This window comes from Poecilia mexicana, unplaced genomic scaffold (genome assembly GCF_051168715.1).
Source record: "Poecilia mexicana isolate PSO_F unplaced genomic scaffold, ASM5116871v1 scaffold_12, whole genome shotgun sequence".
NCBI lineage: Eukaryota > Metazoa > Chordata > Actinopteri > Cyprinodontiformes > Poeciliidae > Poecilia > Poecilia mexicana.
Genome location: NW_028263381.1, coordinates 27,007,501 through 27,025,609, shown reverse-complemented (window position 1 = coordinate 27,025,609; position 18,109 = coordinate 27,007,501). Strand labels below are relative to the sequence as shown.

General features: G+C 42.6%; 3 protein-coding genes across 5 annotated transcripts in view; all 3 read right to left on the bottom strand.

Annotated features, from left to right (window-relative positions):
* Nucleotides 1–1,771: 1,771 nt before the first annotated feature.
* Nucleotides 1,772–12,463, bottom strand: pip5kl1 (phosphatidylinositol-4-phosphate 5-kinase-like 1). Its single transcript, XM_014998405.2, has 10 exons — nucleotides 11,943–12,463; nucleotides 10,439–10,633; nucleotides 8,182–8,232; nucleotides 7,957–8,111; nucleotides 7,448–7,572; nucleotides 6,862–6,896; nucleotides 6,508–6,563; nucleotides 6,303–6,415; nucleotides 5,622–5,784; nucleotides 1,772–5,021 (listed from the first exon to the last, which is right to left on the bottom strand). The coding sequence occupies exons 2-10, from the start codon at nucleotides 10,631–10,633 to the stop codon at nucleotides 4,601–4,603; spliced, it is 1,314 nt and encodes a 437-aa protein (XP_014853891.2). The 5' UTR covers nucleotides 11,943–12,463; the 3' UTR covers nucleotides 1,772–4,600.
* Nucleotides 12,464–13,062: 599 nt separating this feature from the next.
* Nucleotides 13,063–15,051, bottom strand: dpm2 (dolichyl-phosphate mannosyltransferase subunit 2, regulatory). 2 transcript variants are annotated; one of them, XM_014998410.2, is made up of 4 exons: nucleotides 14,947–15,051; nucleotides 13,942–14,031; nucleotides 13,697–13,799; nucleotides 13,063–13,374 (listed from the first exon to the last, which is right to left on the bottom strand). In XM_014998410.2, exons 1-4 carry the CDS (start codon nucleotides 14,947–14,949, stop codon nucleotides 13,319–13,321), a joined length of 252 nt encoding a protein of 83 aa, XP_014853896.2. In that variant the 5' UTR covers nucleotides 14,950–15,051; the 3' UTR covers nucleotides 13,063–13,318. The 2 variants fall into 2 exon arrangements, with proteins under 2 accessions (XP_014853896.2, XP_087867361.1); XM_088011235.1 differs by having other exon boundaries at nucleotides 13,701–13,799.
* Nucleotides 15,052–15,455: 404 nt separating this feature from the next.
* The window catches only part of LOC106924599 (early estrogen-induced gene 1 protein-like), a 14,556-nt gene continuing 11,902 nt past the window's right edge, over nucleotides 15,456–18,109 (bottom strand). For both annotated transcript variants that reach the window (XM_088011233.1, XM_014998401.2), the window contains exons 10-11: nucleotides 18,025–18,094; nucleotides 15,456–17,950 (exon numbers count right to left, since the gene is read on the bottom strand). In XM_088011233.1, the coding sequence (XP_087867359.1) occupies nucleotides 17,905–17,950; nucleotides 18,025–18,094 (116 nt within the window). In that variant the 3' untranslated portion in view covers nucleotides 15,456–17,904. The remainder of the gene's footprint in view (nucleotides 17,951–18,024; nucleotides 18,095–18,109) is intronic.

Genomic DNA, 18,109 nt, shown 5'->3' with positions numbered 1-18,109 from the left:
TGAGAACGTAATCAGCCCTGCTGTTAAATCACGAGTTAATGTCGATTTTTCTGCTCCTTCTAACCAGCCGACCCGGTAATTTCTGTAGAACCGGAACCGGCTGACAGCAGGAAGCAGGAGTTCACACCCCAGTGCAGTAATGCGCTAGCACTCAAGCTAATATTTAGCTTAGCACTGTTAAGCATGCCTGCTAACTTTGAAAATGTGTAGCGCACTTAGCTTCCACTAAATTAATTTTTTCAGATTAATTCTGAAAATTTTTTGAAAAAAATCTATTGTGTCATTAACATACGATAAGGGACAAGATGGCTGAATCTAGCTTAAGCTAAACATGCTATCTAGCATGCTGGTATAGCACGTTAGCGTTAGCTTATGGTAAATGTCCAGTTGGTGTTGTGCTTTAGCTTTAGCTTCAGCTACATATCCTGGTGGTTCCGGCCCGGCCCGGTCGGTTCTGGGTCTCCTGCTGTTCGTCTGACGGAAAGTCGATCCGTTTCCTCACTGGATCTGAGAATCACAACAAAAACTGAAGAGTTAAAATTTCAGGGTCAAAGGCTTCAGAGTTGACTTTAACTCATTATGAGTCGTTTTAACCCTTGATGAGTTAAATGTTTCCAATGTTAGTTATTCCCAACAGCTGATTGCATCAGGATTGATTTGAAATGGTTTCCAGTGTTCGAGTTATTTTCCATAATTGATTCCATCGGTGTTGAATCAACTCTGATAGGAGGAAAATAAGCTCCTCCCTCCTTCAGCTGATTGGCTAACGGATCACAGGTGTGAGGAGAGACAGAGAGAAAATGGCACAGGGGGCGAGCGAGAACACAGAACAGGAATCTAAAATTAATCAAAAACTGGACATTAGACACTGAACCAGAGAAAGAAAGAAAAATGACACAAAAAGTGAAAATGGTAAACTGGAATCACTGAAATAAAATTCCAAACCTGGAAGGTAACATAAAAAACCTGAACTGAGAGTCAGAATGAGCCATCAGCTCTGATCTGATGCTCTGGACTCTATTCTTCCTCTAACTCTGGTAGTTCATATTTAGCTCTCTGGCTCCCTCTGGTGGTCGTGGAGGGAACAACACTTCCACAAAGTCTGTGACTCTAAAAGGCACAACCAGGCAGTTATCTGATTTCATTTCTAGATCCATCTGCTTTGACCTCACATGTAGAAAAACATAAACTAGATTCAACTCTAGTCATTACTCCCTATTTATTTAACATTTTAAATCAATGTAGAAAAGTTGCGGAAAAAACAAAACAAATTAAAATAACTGAAATCTCAATATGAGCTCCAGATGACCGGATGTTTTAAAGTCTGATAATAAAAAATAAAAATCATTGGTTCTAAAAACAAAACGTCAAAAACCTGAGAGGAAAGAAAAATCCCAACTAAATATTTATTATGGGTTCAAACACCAGAGATATTTTAATATTCATTAATAAACAGTGGAAACAAAATGGCTCCACTGTTCAAGCTAACATCTCTGCTCTCGCTAAAGATTGGCAGTTTTACTAATGTTAGCCGTTAGCAGCCTTCCCTCCAGGTATTTCCGGTTGAATATTTTAAATATTCTCAACAAACAGCATGAATAGGAACATTTGTGAATTACTTTAAGTAAGCTAGCTTCTTAGGTAGCTGTGCTAACCACTGTGTCTGACATGAGATTTTTACCAACTGCTTTTTGCTCTTTTGTGAAACTTTACTAGAGAAAAACAGTTAGCAGTTAGCAGCCGGCAGACGAGGAAACTGAAATAAAACAGATTCTTTCTTTCTTTAACTTTCATTTCTCTTTATTGCAGGCGGTACAAAGCAACGATGTTTCATCCGTTCACATCATTCCTGCCTCTCAGGCAACAGAAACGGTTTTATCATGACGGACGTCTGCAGGAGCTGAACCTGCTTTGGGCCTAAAGGTTCAGCCCCTGAGGAGTTCACAGGATCCAACAGGAGTTCTGGATCCGACCCGGGTCTGGATCCAGTTCCCCTCACTGGGAGCCATCCCGTTTGGACCTGATGGTTTCTGGTTCCGGTTCATCAGATATGATCCATCAGACGTTTCTGACCAGAACTAAACATTTAGTTTCTCAGTTCTGGAACCAAAAGATTGGATCACTGGAGATTCTGATCAGATGATCCACCGATCGATCCGCTTCCTGCCATCACTACCAAACGCCTGCTAATCCTCACTGACCTTTGACCTAAAGTAGCCTGAACTCAACAAGCCAGTGGTCGGCACCGCCACTTAAATCTAAATAACTCATCATGAACATTAGCTACGCTAACGCACTACACCAGCTAAAGCTAAAGTGCTACACCAACAAGGTATTTAGATGAAGCTAAGTGCTCTAATTGTTAGGAAACTTAGCTAAAGCGCTAAACATTAAACTAGCTCTGCTATTAGCGCATTAGCATTAGCATTTAAAGTCTGATAATACTTTAAATGCAGTGCTCAGCTCTGCGTCCAGGCGTCAGATCAGATTTATGTTGGTTTCTGCAGGTTCAGGACTGGGAGGCGTTTGATGGTGAAGGTGGAGCTAACCGCTGGAGGTTCTGACCCGAAGGTGGAGCTAGCTGCTGGAGGTTCTGACCCGAAGGTGGAGCTAGCTGCTGGAGGTTCTGATCCGGATCCAAACCGGGTTTTATTGGATTCAGTTCTGGACAGAAACAAACGGGTAAAAGACAGATGGATTACTTCCTATAGAGGAAATCATGAAACTGTCCGAGGATCCGGTCGGATCAGAACTCCTGAGGAAGAAACGGAGACACAGGAAGTGGAGCGACCGGGCTCTGTGGCTGGCAGAGGCAGCATCATGCTGTGGGCCTGAGGCAGAGCCTTTGGTCAAGCTAATCGAAGGCAGAAATCCTCAGAACGAAGGATTTGTAACGTTTCTTTCTTGGACTGGACTGCAGGCCTTTCAGGTCTGTTTGCATAAAAATACAGATTTATAACGAAAAACATGAAATAAAAACCAAACTAATCATTTAAACGTCACACAGTTCAAACAAAACATCATCATGGATGTTCCTGTAAGGCAGAAGGACGTCAGAGTCCAATAAACAGCACATGATGCATATTGAGACGCAGCAGATCAGAAACTAAACCATCATCTGGAAACTGGGAGGAAAAGTAAGTATGTATGTAAGTACACCCTGTCATCCAGCAGGGTGTACTTACATCCTGGATCTTCACCAGGATCTCACATCCTTCATGAATTCTGCTGCAGTTTGAAGCTTCAGAAGTTTGTAAAATAAGTTCCAATAAATAAAATCAATAAAACAGGTCGGCCATTTTTGTTTTGTCTGCTCGTTTTTAGCCAAGCAGCAGTCGGTTTGTCAGTAAAACTGTCAGACGCAGTTAAATACTTTGCAACATCTGCAGGTTTCAAGACGTTTTTAATTCAGCTGAAATGAAACATCTAAATCCAGGTGATGTTTGGAGGATCCAGCTGGATTCTACAGCCTGAACAGAACCGAACCAACCCAACAATCAAAACAAGTTAGCTAGTTAGCATGGAGTTATTAGCAGCTAGCTACAGACCAAGTTTAACTCCTGTGATTGGTGTATTTAAAGCCAATTTTTAAGTCGCTTTAAGACTTTAAGGACTCTGCTAATAATTCTGCTGATGATTTTACTTTGATTACAAATAAAAAATTTAATCTGAATCAACGGCGAACCGGGTTAGCAGATTAGCCTGCAGATGAAAAACCTTCGTGCTGAACAACGGTTCCTCTGTTTTCATCATGCAGGATTGTTTACGTTGGTCTCCATGGTGATTTGGTTTCCCTCTGGGATCAATAAAGTAATTTATTTGCATCAGATTAGATTAGGAAGGTCTAATCTCCCTAATCTAATCCAGGTCTGAAGTTTGATTCTTTCCTGATCTGCAGCTGGCGGCCGCAAGAATCAGTCTGAGGGCCAAAAATGGAGCCCAGGCCGCAACTTTGGACACCCCTGGTCTCGTCCAATCACTGACTGAGAGGTTCTGCCCACATCCTGATGCCTCCACCACCGTGCCTGGTGTTCGGCCCAGAGGACGTCGTCACGACGTCTCGGCTTTGCTCACCTCAGTCCGGCAGCCATCTTGTTTCTAGAGAGAAGAGGCTTTCTCCTTCAACCCTGCCAAGCAGCCGTGACCTTTAACCTTTGACCTGATGCAGAATGATGGTTTAGTTTATGATTTTCTATAACGAGATTGTTTTCATTTGGAAACCAGAAACGGTCCGCTGGGTGGTTCTGGTTCTGTGAGCTGGAGGAGGCAGACGGTCCAGTCGGTGTGGTTCCGGTCCAGTCGGTGTGGTTCTGGTCCAGTGGTTCCGGTCTACACGCTGTGGTTCCGGCCCAGTGGTTCCGGTCCAGTGGGTCTACTTGCTGTGGTTCCGGTCCAGTCATGTGGTTCTACTCGGTGTGGTTCAGGTCCAGTCGTGTGGTTCCGGTCCAGTCGGTGTGGTTCTACTCGGTGTGGTTCAGGTCCAGTCGTGTGGTTCTGGTCCAGTCGTGTGGTTCCGGCCCAGTGGTTCCGGTCTACTTGCTGTGGTTCCGGCCCAGTGGTTCCGGTCTACTTGCTGTGGTTCCGGCCCAGTGGTTCCGGTCTACTCGCTGTGGTCCCGGACCCACCCCCGCAGCCGGCCGCTGTACTCCTGCGGGCTGACGGTGGAGAAGGAGCGGCCATGATGCCTCAGGCTCTTCCACAGATGCTCCAGCCGCTTCTTCAGGCCGTAGACGGTGAAAACGTCGATGATGCCGATGAAGTAGCGCTGCTCCGGCCCGTCGATGACGTGCAGCGGGTTCTTCAGGTTCGGAAGCAGCCGCCGGTTCTGGGCCCTGAAGTCCGGGATGTCGGGCGAGTCGGCGCCGGTTCCGGTGGGCCGCGGACTCGTCTGGGTCGAGTCGTCTCGGTCCTGCGACGACGTTAAACCCGAGTCCGGTTCCGGTGACGGTCCGGCGTCGTCGTCGTCCAGAACCGCTCCTGGGACTCCGGCATGGATCGGGCTGGACCCGGGGTTCACGGACCTGGAACGGTACCAGACAGGAAGTGAGGCGGACTGTACAGGACTCTGGTCAGAACCGGGCCTGAGATTAGAACCTGGTCAATAATTATTCCATTTAAAGTTCTGAGGAAACGGACCAGAAAACGTCCAGGGTCCGTTTCACTCCCACAGGGTCAAGATCACCGAACTGGGCTAGAACCCAACCCATTTGCCGTTACCATGGAGACGGAGGCTAATTAAGATGGAGTCTCTGCTCCTTAATCTAATCTGATCAGATAATCTGATTTATAGAAATTATGGAGGCGGCGAATCAAGGAGGAGCTGATTGAACTGGTTGCCATGGTGATTCACATTTTCCCATAGAGCAGCGAGAACAATAACCCTAGAGCTGCATCTATAGATCTGACAAACACAACAAGCTAAACATGTAGCTCGTTAAGTATTTAGCTTAGCAGTCTCAATACTTAGCTTCCTTACTATTCAGCAAATTAGCCAGCTAAATGTTTAGCTAACTATTTAGCTAGTTAGTATATTAAGCTGGCTAACTACTTAGCAGGTTAGCCAGATAAATGCTTAGGTAATTATTTAGCTCCTGGGAGTGGAACCAGCAGAGCGGACGGACTTCTTGGTTCTGACGATGAGCGAGGCGAAGGACAGGTTCTGGTTCCGCTCGTCGTGGTGCAGCGGCTGGTGGGCCAGCAGGAGGCTGTAGTCCAGAACGTTGAGCCGCTCCAGGAAGCCGGTGTCGATCTCCACCTGCTGGACGAGCCAGGAGCGCTGCCGCTCTGCACACACACACACACACGCACACACACACACACACACACACACACACACACACACACACACACACACACACACACACACACACACACACACACACACACACACACACACACACACGGACCGGGGTCAGAGCGGAACCAGGCGGTTTGGATTTCATCCTTTGGTCTCAGAGTTATGAAAACAGCAGCTCAAAGTATTTCCAGCTGCAGATGTTTTCAGATCTCCAACCTCTGGAACATTTTCATGTTAATCACAAAAACAAACTTTAATGTTTTACAGTGAAGCAGAACTTTCTACTTTTTCACCATTAAAAATCTGAGCTTTGGTTTCTGACATAATCCAGAGACATTATGGGATGGATTACATCAACGCTGACTCATGGTTAGAATGGCCTAGTCCAGACCTGAATCCAGCAGGTTTTTTCAGACTGAACTGGTTCGGTTCTGGAGGATAGAAGCAGTTCTCTGTGTGACCAGCAGAGGGCGCGCTGCACCTTCCTCCTCATCCTCTTCCTCACCCAGCGTGATGAACTGGCCTTCAAAGTTCAGGTCCTTCAGAACCACGATGATCTGGCTGCCCTCCGGCGCCGGGTCCGTCCACCGGCTCACCTGGCAGCCTTTGATGTCGTACCTGCAGAACATAGGCAGCGTCACTGGACCCAACCGGAACCAGGATCGACCCGGAACCAGGACCGACCAGAACCAGGACCGGTCCAGACTCACCGGGCGTTGATGCGTTCGTCCGGATAAAAGACGCTCTGCATCACGATGAAATATTTCTGCCAAGAAGAAAATATGAGACGATCCAGAAGTTTCTAAAATCTCAGAAAATTAATTTACAGGTAATTTCTCAAAAAATACAGAAAATTAAAAAAATAAATCTGGATATTAAAACATAGTTAGCATTAGCAGATATTTTCACACAAAAATCACATTTTGTTTTCTGAAATTTTAATTTGTTTTGATAATGCTACATTTTGGAGTGAAAAAAATCCCTTTTTTCCAAGGAGAAATGTTTAAAGATTCCTCAGTTCCTGATGTTCAGAACCAGAGAATCGGGTCAAAACGGATCTTTACCTTCCGACCGGGTGGGATCCGGATCCGGTGAACTCCTGAAAGGAAAACAAGAGAATCATCAAGTCCACAGGATCATGTTTAACATCCTCCATCTGATGTTTGGGGCTAAAGGTCAAGCTAAAGGTCAGATTAAAGCTCAGGCTAAAGGTCAAGCTAAAGGTCAGATTAAAGCTCAGGCTAAAGGTCAGGTTAAAGGTCAGGCTAAAGGCCAGGCTAAATGTCAGGTTAAAGGTCAGGCTGAAGGTCAGGCTAAAGCTCAGGCTAAAGCTCAGGTTAAAGGTCAGGCTAAAGGTCAGGTTAAAGGTCAGGCTGAAGGTCAGGTTAAAGCTCAGGCTAAAGCTCAGGTTAAAGGTCAGGCTGAAGGTCAGGTTAAAGCTCAGGCTAAAGCTCAGGTTAAAGGTCAGGCTGAAGGTCAGGCTAAAGCTCAGGCTAAAGGTCAGGCTAAAGCTCAGGCTAAAGGTCAGGGTAAAGCTCAGGCTAAAGGTCAGGCTGAAGGTCAGGTTAAAGCTCAGGCTAAAGGTCAGGCTGAAGGTCAGGTTAAAGCTCAGGCTAAAGGTCAGGCTGAAGGTCAGGTTGTGGGTTGTACCTAAGAACTTGACCAGCAGTGAATGTGGGAACTTCCTCAGATGCTCCACGTAAATCTTCAGGTTGGACAGAAGGAATTTAATCTCTCGTTTGTTTTGAGTCTTGAGGAAAAACCGTTTATCATTTCTGAAGGTTCAAAAACACAGAATCCATAAACACCTGTTGTTAAACGTCCTACAATTAGCATGATAGCTAACCACCATTATCATACACTAACGTTAGCAACTACGCTAATAAAAGCTATTTTGTTGACATTAGCTCATAAGCTTATAGCAACAAACATCTGAAAAAAGTCCAATAGCTAAGAATGACTAATGTTCGCAGCTATGTTAATAAAATTATTTTGTTAGCATTAGCTAATAATTTTGTAGTGGTTGAAGACCTTGCTAACATGTTAAAATGCTAACAAGCAGCTTTTCTATAATGTTCTGATTTACGTGTTTCTGTTTATGCCGTGTGGTCAGTTTCTGCTTCCTGTTTGTTGTCCTGCTGACTGAGCAGCAGACTCACGTCAGGAAGAAGTCGGCTTTGCTCTTGGAGTTGCTGATGAACTGCAGGTAGCAGCTTTCTGAGCACAGAGACTGCAGATACTCGTCCTCTGTGATTCCCAGCGACGCGCGCAGAGCGGCGAACACCGGGCCGCCGAACGTCTCCAGGGAGAAGTCCTGGACAAACACAGCAAACTGTCTGGGACGCCTGCAGAGCCGCGATCACCGCCTGCCGGCCCGACCTCACCTTATGCACCTGCGTGACCTTGGACCTGAAGTCATCGTCTGAAAGGTCGTTCTGGAAACAGAAACACAGTAAGACAGAAAGATTCACAATCTGTTTCATATTTCAGGTTATTAATCCGTTTCTGTTCCTGTTTTTATAGGAAAGTGGAAATTCAGGAATTCATGAGCCATAAAACAACAGAATGTCTTCAGTCAGAGGGATTTCCAGAGGTGCTGTAACACAGACCTCTACAGGAAATCCTTCAAACTCCACCCATCTCTGCAGCGACTTGTGTAATTTGGTTTATCTGGTTTAAATGTGTTTTCTGTGGATATTTGTGCATTTCTCAGTGACTGCTGGCGCTCAGTGCGCTGAGGTCGCCGCAGCGATCCGTGATGTCAGAGGCGGCGCCGCTGACCGAGCCGTAATGCTAACTGCTGAGTCAGCGCTCTGGGCGTCAGAGGGATTAGGCCCAAGCTGAACCAGGTCGGGAATTCTGTTTGTTCTGTAGCAACAGAAACCCAGTCAGCTCCAGGCTGAACCTGGATCAGATTTTACTTCCTGTCAGGATTTTTACACAAACCAGAATCATTTATTTATTCTTCTACTTCCAGAATGAAGTTTTCCTCTAAAATAACAGCTGGAGCTCAGAGGGACTCACTGCTTCACCACAGCACATCATCGTTAGCTTGCTAATGAATCAACCTGTGGCTAGTTCACAAAGCTAACATAAATACTGGCATGATGCCAAACTGTCCTTTAGTCAATAATCATCCAAGTTTTAACCTTTATGCTAACCCTAAAGCATCCCAATAAACACTGGTTCTGCTAACGCTAAAGGCCTATACCAAAATGGTTTTGAACACATGCTAATGCTAAAGAGCTAAATTCAGCCATGTTGATTCCCATAAGGAGAACATGGAGAGGCTCTCAAAATAATTCATATATGTCAATGTTCAGGGGAAGCTAAAGTAATAAATGTTTTCAACGTTAGCAAAAATGCTAAAGCGCTAATGTAAAATCTAGCTCAGTTATTAGCGGATTAGCAGGTGTCTACTGTTCACTGGCTTCCCCTGAATCAAAGTCTTAGCAACAACATTTAGAATCATAAAAACTGAATATAATTATTAACCGTCTGGATTCCGGTTTTAATAATATTTTAAATAAATGATTGTTAAATGTTTCTGTAGCCGTTGCTCTACATGAGCATCAGGAGTTTCCTCATAATCTCAGTTTCAGTTTCAGGAATAATTGCTTGTTTGCTTAGTTGCCTGGTCCCAGGAGACGGCAGCGTTGACACATAGAGCAACTTTAATTGGATGTTTAGGCAGCTTGTTGCTGAATCCCAGGTTGCTGAGCCTCGCTGCACTCTGACCTGCTGCCACTGCTGCCAAAGGGAACTACGGCAGCAGGAAGGGGTCATTCTGAGATGAATAGCTTCATAATCTGTGGAAGTTTCTGCTGCTGGTTTTCCTCTGATCCGAAAACTAAGAGATGATTTTACTGCTCACACATTCAGAAATCCAATAATCAATCCTTGGAAAGCTGTTAGCGCCGCAGCGCAGCGACCTTCAGCGTGGCGACCTTCAGCGCGGCGCGGCGACCTTCAGCGCGGCGACCTTCAGCATTTTATTATTAGTGACATAAAAACAAAAAGCTTCAGCTCTGAAGTGAATGAATGAACATCAGAGACGTTTTGTACAGATTTAAAAGCTTCAGATCAATTTACTGACTGGACAGAGAGAGGAGCAGCGTCAGAATGAAACCAGAGGTCAGAGGTCACAGAGGTCAAATCACCTCATAGATTATGAAGAATCAGCAAACGTAGCGAAGCAGGAATCATTTTAGAGACGAATCTTCAGCAACACGACGAAGTTTCACCTTCAACTGATTCAGTTTGACTCGACTGATCCAGATATGAGGAACTGAACTGAACTGAAACGAACTGAACTGAAACGAACTGAACTGAAACGAACTGAACTGAAACGAACTGAACTAAACTGAAACGAACTGAACTGAAACGAACTGAACTAAACTGAAACGAACTGAACTGAAACGAACTGAACTAAACTAAACTGAACTAAACTGAAACGAACTGAACTGAAACAAATTGAACTGAACTGAACTGAAATGAAGAGAACTGATTTAATCTGATCTGATCTGAGACCAAAACGTGAAGGCTGCTGACCTCTGACCTCTGGGCCGGTTTGGGGAGCCACCAGGCGTTCCTGTGTGGTTTTTACCAGGCATGATGCTGCCGCTGCCGGCCCCGACTCACCGCTGGCGGTGTGTGTGTGGAGGTGTGTATGGCTGCAGCCAGGCCCTCCTTCATTCTGCAGGTCAGGCCGTAGAAGTCGTGCTGCTGGTCGATCTCAAACAGACCCAGAAGTTTCCACTGCTGCCTGAGGCCGCCCCAGCGCCGCCGCTTCACGGATCGCTGCGATGGCGGCGGCAGGCGTCCAGGCGGCTCCATCTGGACAGAGAGCAGAGCGGCAGCATGAGGCACTGAAAGCTTTCTGCAGAAATCAAAGAGTGAGCGGAGGCCAGCAGGAAAACCAAACGCAGAGTCTGTAACTGGGTTGCCATGGCAACCAGCACAATGGGATGAAAGCTCCGCGGGCCGCGCCGCGCCTCATGAGCCGAGCGGCTCATTAACACGTTTCAGCAGAGCAGCCGCAGCTCCAGAGCAGAGACCAAACCTGGATGACTGGCCCTTTAAATAACCGTTGATGATGTCACTGCTTTCTCTGAATCTGATTGGTTCATCCCCAACGTTAGAGCTACCTGGACGAACACAAACCAGCCGGAACTAGACCAACAGAACCAGTCCGGGTCAGGCATGGGTCCAGTTCCCAGACAACTGGAAGGTCAAAGGTCATCTGCGCTACATGGTAGCCTACATGCTAAACAGGAAGGAGACGTCCAGGTGTGGAGAGCTAAACAGCAACATGGCAGAAAGGAAGAAACCAGACAGGTTTTCATTTGTTTTACTTTATAAATATTTTGTTTAGCTAAAGTTAGCGTAGCTGTGGAGCAGAACAGCTTCATGATCAGAAGATCATAAAGGACGAATATTTTCTCCATGTTTGGTTTTTATGTTTTTGGCTTTTTGTTTAAATACTGAAAGAAAAATTAAACTACAACAAAAAAAGCTGTAATAATGTAAACACGACTAAATTTGTAGTTAACATACATTTACTCAAACTAAGCTAAACTAAACAACTAGCTTGCTATTCAGGTATTTAACTTAAAGCTGGGATATTTAAATGAATGAATAACAGTAAAAATATGAAAGTATCAGTTTTTCCTCTAATAACTTAGCATTGCTGTTCATGTTTTACAGTGTAACTTTTCTGTCTCTTTGCTGCGCAGCTTTTTGCTCTCATCAGGATTTACATGATGGATTCAGACCTCCGGCCTTCATTTGACTAGCAAAGCTCCGGCGGGCGGTTCGGCTCGGTTCGGCTCGGTCCGGACCGGTTCGGAACTGGAGTCAGCAGGTCAGCTCACCTCAGAGTTTGTTTAGCTGGGAGCATCACTTCCAGCCTCTCATCATCAGCCAATCAGAAACATTCAAATGATCTGCACGTTAACATCAGCATTTATTAAATTATCAAATTATTCAACTAAACGATCTATCTATCTATCTATCTATCTATCTATCTATCTATCTATCTATCTATCTATCTATCTATCTATCTATCTATCTATCTATCTATCTATCTATCTATCTATCTATCTATCTATCTATTTTTCAGAGCAGAATGACTCATTTTTCTCACCTCAGAGTGAGTTCTGCTGCTTCTGGGTCTGGTTCCGGTTCGGTCCGGTGTCTCTGGCTCATGTGCCGCAGCCGGACCGGGCCGGGACTGATCCTGGATCCGGTCACACCCAGACCCTGACACCGACTGGCTCTGCGGGCTGATGGGCTCCGGCTCCACACCAGCAGCGTCCCTTCAAATTAAAAGCCCGGCCCTGCCCGGTCCAGCTGGGCGGACCGGTCCAGAACCAGCAGCTGGTCCTTCTGCAGGAGTTTCCATCGGTTCCGAACTTTAAACTGGGCTGGAAACGTTCAGGTTTATGAATCTGTTATGGATTAATTTAATGAAATCAAAGTTCTGCTGAACTTCTCTTTAGTTTCTGCTACTTTGCATGAAATATTCAGGAAGTAAATAAATATTCTGATTTATTAACAATTCTATGGAATATTAGTGCTGATTTTTTTATTTATTAAGATTTTTCATAGTTTTTTAAACTTTACTTTTCATAATAATACTAATTTTTTGTGTCTACACGTATTTTTAATTTTAAGCTTCCTTCTTGATTTTATTTATGCAAAATGTTTATAGTTTGTATCAGTTAATTAGTTGACGATTGTTTTAATAATCAATTAATCCGGTTAATCGTTTCAGCCCTAATTTAATACATTCTGCAAACATAAAACCACATTATTTTCACCTGGAAACATCGTTTTTAATCGGTGGTTTCAGGTTTTCTACAGATTTAAAGTTTGGATCTGCTGCCCCCATCCGGACAGAAATATTAATGCACCGCAGGTGAATATTAAAAACTATTGAAATGTTTATTTCTGATTTTTTCAGCCTTCAAGACAAACTTGTATTTTATGTTTGTTAGAATAAGAGAAAAAAGAGGATCCAGTTCAGAAAAATAACCTGAAGTTTACAAATCTGCATTTATTGAGGAATAAATTTAATAATTCAATAAATGAATAAATGTATCCAAATTCATCTCATCTGTCAGATTAAAATAATCTTTTGAAAATAAGCTATAAGCAGATATGGCATATTTTTAATACTTTCTCACAGAAACAGATTTATTTCCTGAATAAATTGAATCTGAGTTTGTTGTTATTTGTTTGATCTGAAACATTTAGACAAATAATTTTAAGGAGCAAAAGTTTTATTTTATTTCAATGTAAACAAAAGTGAAACCATCTGTACACAAATTCACTCCTACATTTATAGAAAACTGTTTCCATGGCAATAAACTCTGAATATTTACAGATTTCCTCATTATTCAACAATCAGTTTCACGTTCCTGAATTGTGACGTCATTCCTTGGGCTCAGCCTCTGACGTCATCGGGACAGAACGGCCACCAGAGGGAGCCAGAGTTCCTCAGGATGAGTCCAGAGGGACTCAGTCGGTTTTCTTTGGTTTGCGGTTTTTCCACAGGATGACGGCGGTGAAGGTTCCTGTTGGACCGAACAGAACATGAGACCCAAAAACCTTCAGAACCGAGAAAAAATCTGAGATTCAACTAAAAATCTGATTCCTGCATCAGTTTGGGCTTTTATTATGAAACTGAAACATGCAGTTCTGCTCATTAAAAACCAAATGTGACATTTTATTCACTGATTATCTCAACATGAGGCAGTTTGAACACCTGCTGCTGCTGCATAAACAAACTGAGTGAATTCATAGTAAGAGCTGAAGTAAAGCTGATGGGACAGAACCAGAACCAGATCAGCTTCAGTCTGTCAGGAACTGAAAGGTAGAGTAAACATGACCTCTGACCTACGCAGAGCAGCAGCAGCACTGCAGCGACTCCAGGCAGGATGACCGAATATTCCCGAGGAAGGAAGTATCTGTGAAGGACGTGGCGTCCGTCGACGAACGGCTGCAGAAACACGAAGACGTCAGGGAGAAAATTAATTTAGAATGACAGAAACATCATGACTGAATTTATAATAACATCCAGTAATTAGATGTTTAGATTGATAATAACAGATTCATTTCGCTCCCAGGATCAGGTCCCGTACCAGAACGATGACCCAGACGGTGTAATACGAGAAGAGCAGCAGGCTGAACAGAACCAGACTCATCCCGACCGCCTGATCCGCTCCGGTAGCCTGGAAACACAGCAAACACATTCCCTTCACTGGGAGTTCACCAGACAGGTTTCTGCTCCGGCTCTGAGCCTGGAAAAACCTGGAAAAACCTGGGAAACATGGAGAAAACCTGGAGAAACCTGGGACACATGGAGAAAACCTGGAGAAACCTGGGACACATGGAGAAAACCTGGAGAAACAGGGGACGGGTAGACCTGGAAGTGTCAAATATGGGAAATGATTTTATTTTCCTTTTATTTCATTTCAACCTTTTGAGGGGACAATTTAACAGAAACATTCAAGTTGTATGAAATTAGATTAAAACTCTTTAGATTTCATTATTTTCTTGCAGTCTGAATATTAGTGAAGTAATTTCACTGAACAGAATCATAAACATAAGCTGGTGCAACTGCTAAATGTTCCGTTTTTCCTCCGTTATTTTCTGTCTCACATTGGTTCCGTCCAGTCCGGGACTCCGTACAAATAACTGAAGATTTTAGACAAAAAACAGATTTTTGTGGAAAGAATATGATCATAAAACGTATTTTCTGAGCAAACAACGTTTCCTCTTGAATTCGGCGTCGAAAAGTCTTATAGATCTGGAGTTATTTTCAACAAATAAATAAAAATTGTCTGAACAGAGAAATAAGTTACACGAACAAATCATTCAGAAACTATTCGCAAATAATTAGCTTCAAATCGTCACTTAAGACTGAAACCAACACAATCATTAAAACTATAAAATAAGACTGTATTATGCTAAATCAGAGTTACAGTTAATGCGAGGCTACAAGTTAACTGGCTAACCTCTTAAAAACAACTTTATCTTCATGCTTCACCTCGGGAACTTCCGGTCACACATTAAACGCTAAAAATTCATTTTAAATCTGCCTTTGACCATAAATGTTTGATTATTATTTTATTTGTATTTCTTACCATGTTTACAGACACGTAGTGAAGGATTATTTGTCGATGCTTCCGGCTTCTTACTTCTTCTCCTAAACCTACCGGAAGTGCTCAGGTCTCTGTCGCCCCCTAACGGTTGTATTGTGCAACTTCACCGCCATCCGCTAAAGATTCGTTTAGATAAAAAATCCGATCTTCAGTTTCAGTTACAAAAAAAAAATTATCTGTAAAAATAAAAATAAAATTAAAATAAAAAATTCATTTTATTTTTAACATATTCACACTAAAATCTCTGTTAAAAAAAATTATTACGAAACCAATTTGTAAAAATGTTGAAAACGATGCATCATTCTGATCCCACTTCACCATCATGCTCCGCTTTGTGTTGGTCTGTCACTTGTCTGTCATTTGTTCTTAAAGCTACAAAATGTGGAAAAGTTCAAGGGGTGTGAATACTTCAGCAAAGCTCTGAACATAAATAAAAGGAAAATACATTTTTCAATTTCAATGTGGATGAAAATATGAAGCACAGCATGAAATTAATCACAGCTTTTCCATTTAATTTGATGTTTATGTACTAAATTAACAGATAAAGTCTTACAATAACAATTGTTTTAAAACAATGAATGTAAATAGTTAAAATCTGTTTGAACATTAATAACAAAAACAACCATAAATTTACCTAAAATAACCGTTTACATTTAGATCAGCGTAATAAAAACATGTGAAATAAATCATTTATTCCCTGTACCAAACACATTAATTCATCACAACACTTAAAATATAAATCATAATCTCATTCATCAGTTTCATTTGAATCATTATGAAACATTAAAACCCTTTTCACCAAAATAAAAAATAAAACACTTTGTGTAAAAATAACAGGTAACACATGTCTGATGGACGTTTTGTCTAAAATACAGTTAAGTGGTTCCACTGTAATTAATTCAGTGTTTATAAAGCTTTAAGATCCAGTGAGAACCAGAACCAGAACCAGAACCAGCCTGCTGATTCTAACTCTGAGCATCTATCTGGGTCAGACGGAGCAGATAAATATTATATATTCAGTTTTTAATGTTTTTAGTAAAGCGATGTGAAACATGGCGGAAGAAGCAAACACGTGACCTGCACGCATCCATCCACACATCCAGAACCACAACCAACCCGTTCAGGTCCGTTTCTCTGTCTATTGTTGGTTCTGGAACAGGCCAGGCTTTGTCCTGGAGCAGCTGGTTCTGAGCCCAACAGAACCACAGAAACATCTGCATGCATAACAACGGCTGATTCTGACTGGAGTTTGTCCCTTTGGATGAAAACTGAGCAGCTAAAGCTAACAAACGTTTCTGATCCAGCAGAAAAACTTTTCCTGCTCGGCTTAACGGCACTAATAATTCATCACTGTGGGAATCAGAACAATAATTTATCTCTAAAGACGTCAGTCTAGCTGTAGAAAACTTAAATCTACTCTGTGTATGGAATCCTAAGAGTGCCACAAAAAGAATAAATGTGTGAAATATTTGTGTGAATAATTCACCACAGGAATTATTAAATAGTGAATATAAACAAATGAAAGACACAAACAATACAAATGTTTCCTTTTTTTCTTCTTTGTTGTGGCACTTTCTGTGATTCCATACAAACAAATGGCTAAAGACAGTTAGCCTTTTAGCTACATGATGCGACTCAGCAGTAAACAGATTATTAACCAGGAGCCAAAGAAAAGTCAAATAAAATAATATAGGTCCAAGCAGCGCATGCTCTAACTGCTACCCTAACCCTATCAAAATGCTGAGGAAAATTAGCTGCTAGCATCCTGCTAACTCCTAAACACCACAGCTAAATCAGTTAGAAGAACCTCAAAACCTCAAGAGCAAGAAAAGATCAAGCAGATCTCTACATTACATTTTCATGAACCGCAAGGAAAATTATTACCCAGATGAGAAACAACAAACAGTTAGCAGTTAGCAGCTAGCTGCCCTCTTTACTGCTAGCTGCTACATTTAAAGCTTTAGCAGACACACACCTGCACTTATTCTACAGACAGAATAAAAGAAATGTGAATAATACATTTTTCATGTATCAGTGTTAAAATTGTGACTAAAATTCAGAGAACAGTAACAAAAACTAGCAATTAGCCTTTAGCCTTTAGCACCCCCGTTAGCGGCTAATCATTCAGTAGCTACAGATCCTGAGAAGCAAAAGAAAAATCAATGTTTAATTTTTCTGCATTAAAAAGGCACAGCTGATTAAAGGCTCTTTAATGTGTTTTAAATGGATTTAAAGTAATAAAATCCAGGTTGGAGAACGAAGAGAAAATTTTCATCATTTTTCTCTCCATTCAGAAACACGACAGAGATTAAAGCAGAGATTCAAAACTGTTGTAGTGGTTATTAATAATAAACCTCAGAGGTTAGACGTGCAAAACTGTGAAATACAAACAACCAGTAGACTATAATAATAATAATAATAATAATAATAATAATAATAATAATAATAATAATGTGTCCTCAGCATTAAAGTAAAATAATCCTCTGAGTTATAAAACCAAACATTTTGTGATGTCATCATAAAGTTGCAGAACTCTGTTGTCTTAAAGCAGAGCGGTTCTGTTGAATCGGGTCAGAACCGGTTCTGAAGCTGAAATGTTTCAGAATAAAAACGTTAAAACTGCCTGCAGCTTCACATCTGACTCCGAGATAAATTCACAACTTTATGGGTTTTAATACGTTTCTGTGCATAAAAAAAAGGAAAAATTTTACCCGCCGAGTGTCAGATTATTCTGGATTATTCTGGATTATTCTGGATTATTCTCACACATTCAGGATTAATCATTTGGAGGCCTGGATCCTGCCAGGCTCTGCTGGAATAATCCAGATCATTCAGATTTAAAAGCAGCTGATAATGGAGGTGAGTGGAGCGACCCGGAGCGGACGGGAACCGCTGGTTCTGAGTAAACCGGGTCTGCAGAAGAACCTCCATCATGGAGCCTCAGTGAGTCTCGATCACCACTGGCTCAAAGACGCCCGGAGATCCTCTGGAAGACAGACAGGAAGCAGAGATCAGGTTCTGCTGGGTTCTGGTTGGTTCTGGTTGGTTCTGGAGCCCTACCTGGTGGCAATCTGCGTCCCGCTCAGGGCCGTGGTCCCGTCTTTACTGACAAACAGTCTCAGGTGGCTGTCTGAGGACAAACAGT

Coding starts and splice junctions, on each gene's coding strand:
- pip5kl1 (XM_014998405.2), bottom strand. CDS start 10,633: ATGGAGCCGCCTGGACGCCTGCCGCCGCCATCGCAGCGATCCGTGAAG. Junction 8,233..10,438: donor CCACACACACACCGCCAGCG/GTGAGTCGGGGC, acceptor TTCTGTTTCCAG/AACGACCTTTCAGACGATGA. Junction 8,112..8,181: donor AGGTCACGCAGGTGCATAAG/GTGAGGTCGGGC, acceptor GTGTTTGTCCAG/GACTTCTCCCTGGAGACGTT.
- dpm2 (XM_088011235.1), bottom strand. Junction 13,800..13,941: donor CCGTCTGGGTCATCGTTCTG/GTACGGGACCTG, acceptor GTGTTTCTGCAG/CCGTTCGTCGACGGACGCCA. Junction 13,375..13,700: donor CAGTGCTGCTGCTGCTCTGC/GTAGGTCAGAGG, acceptor TCGGTCCAACAG/GAACCTTCACCGCCGTCATC.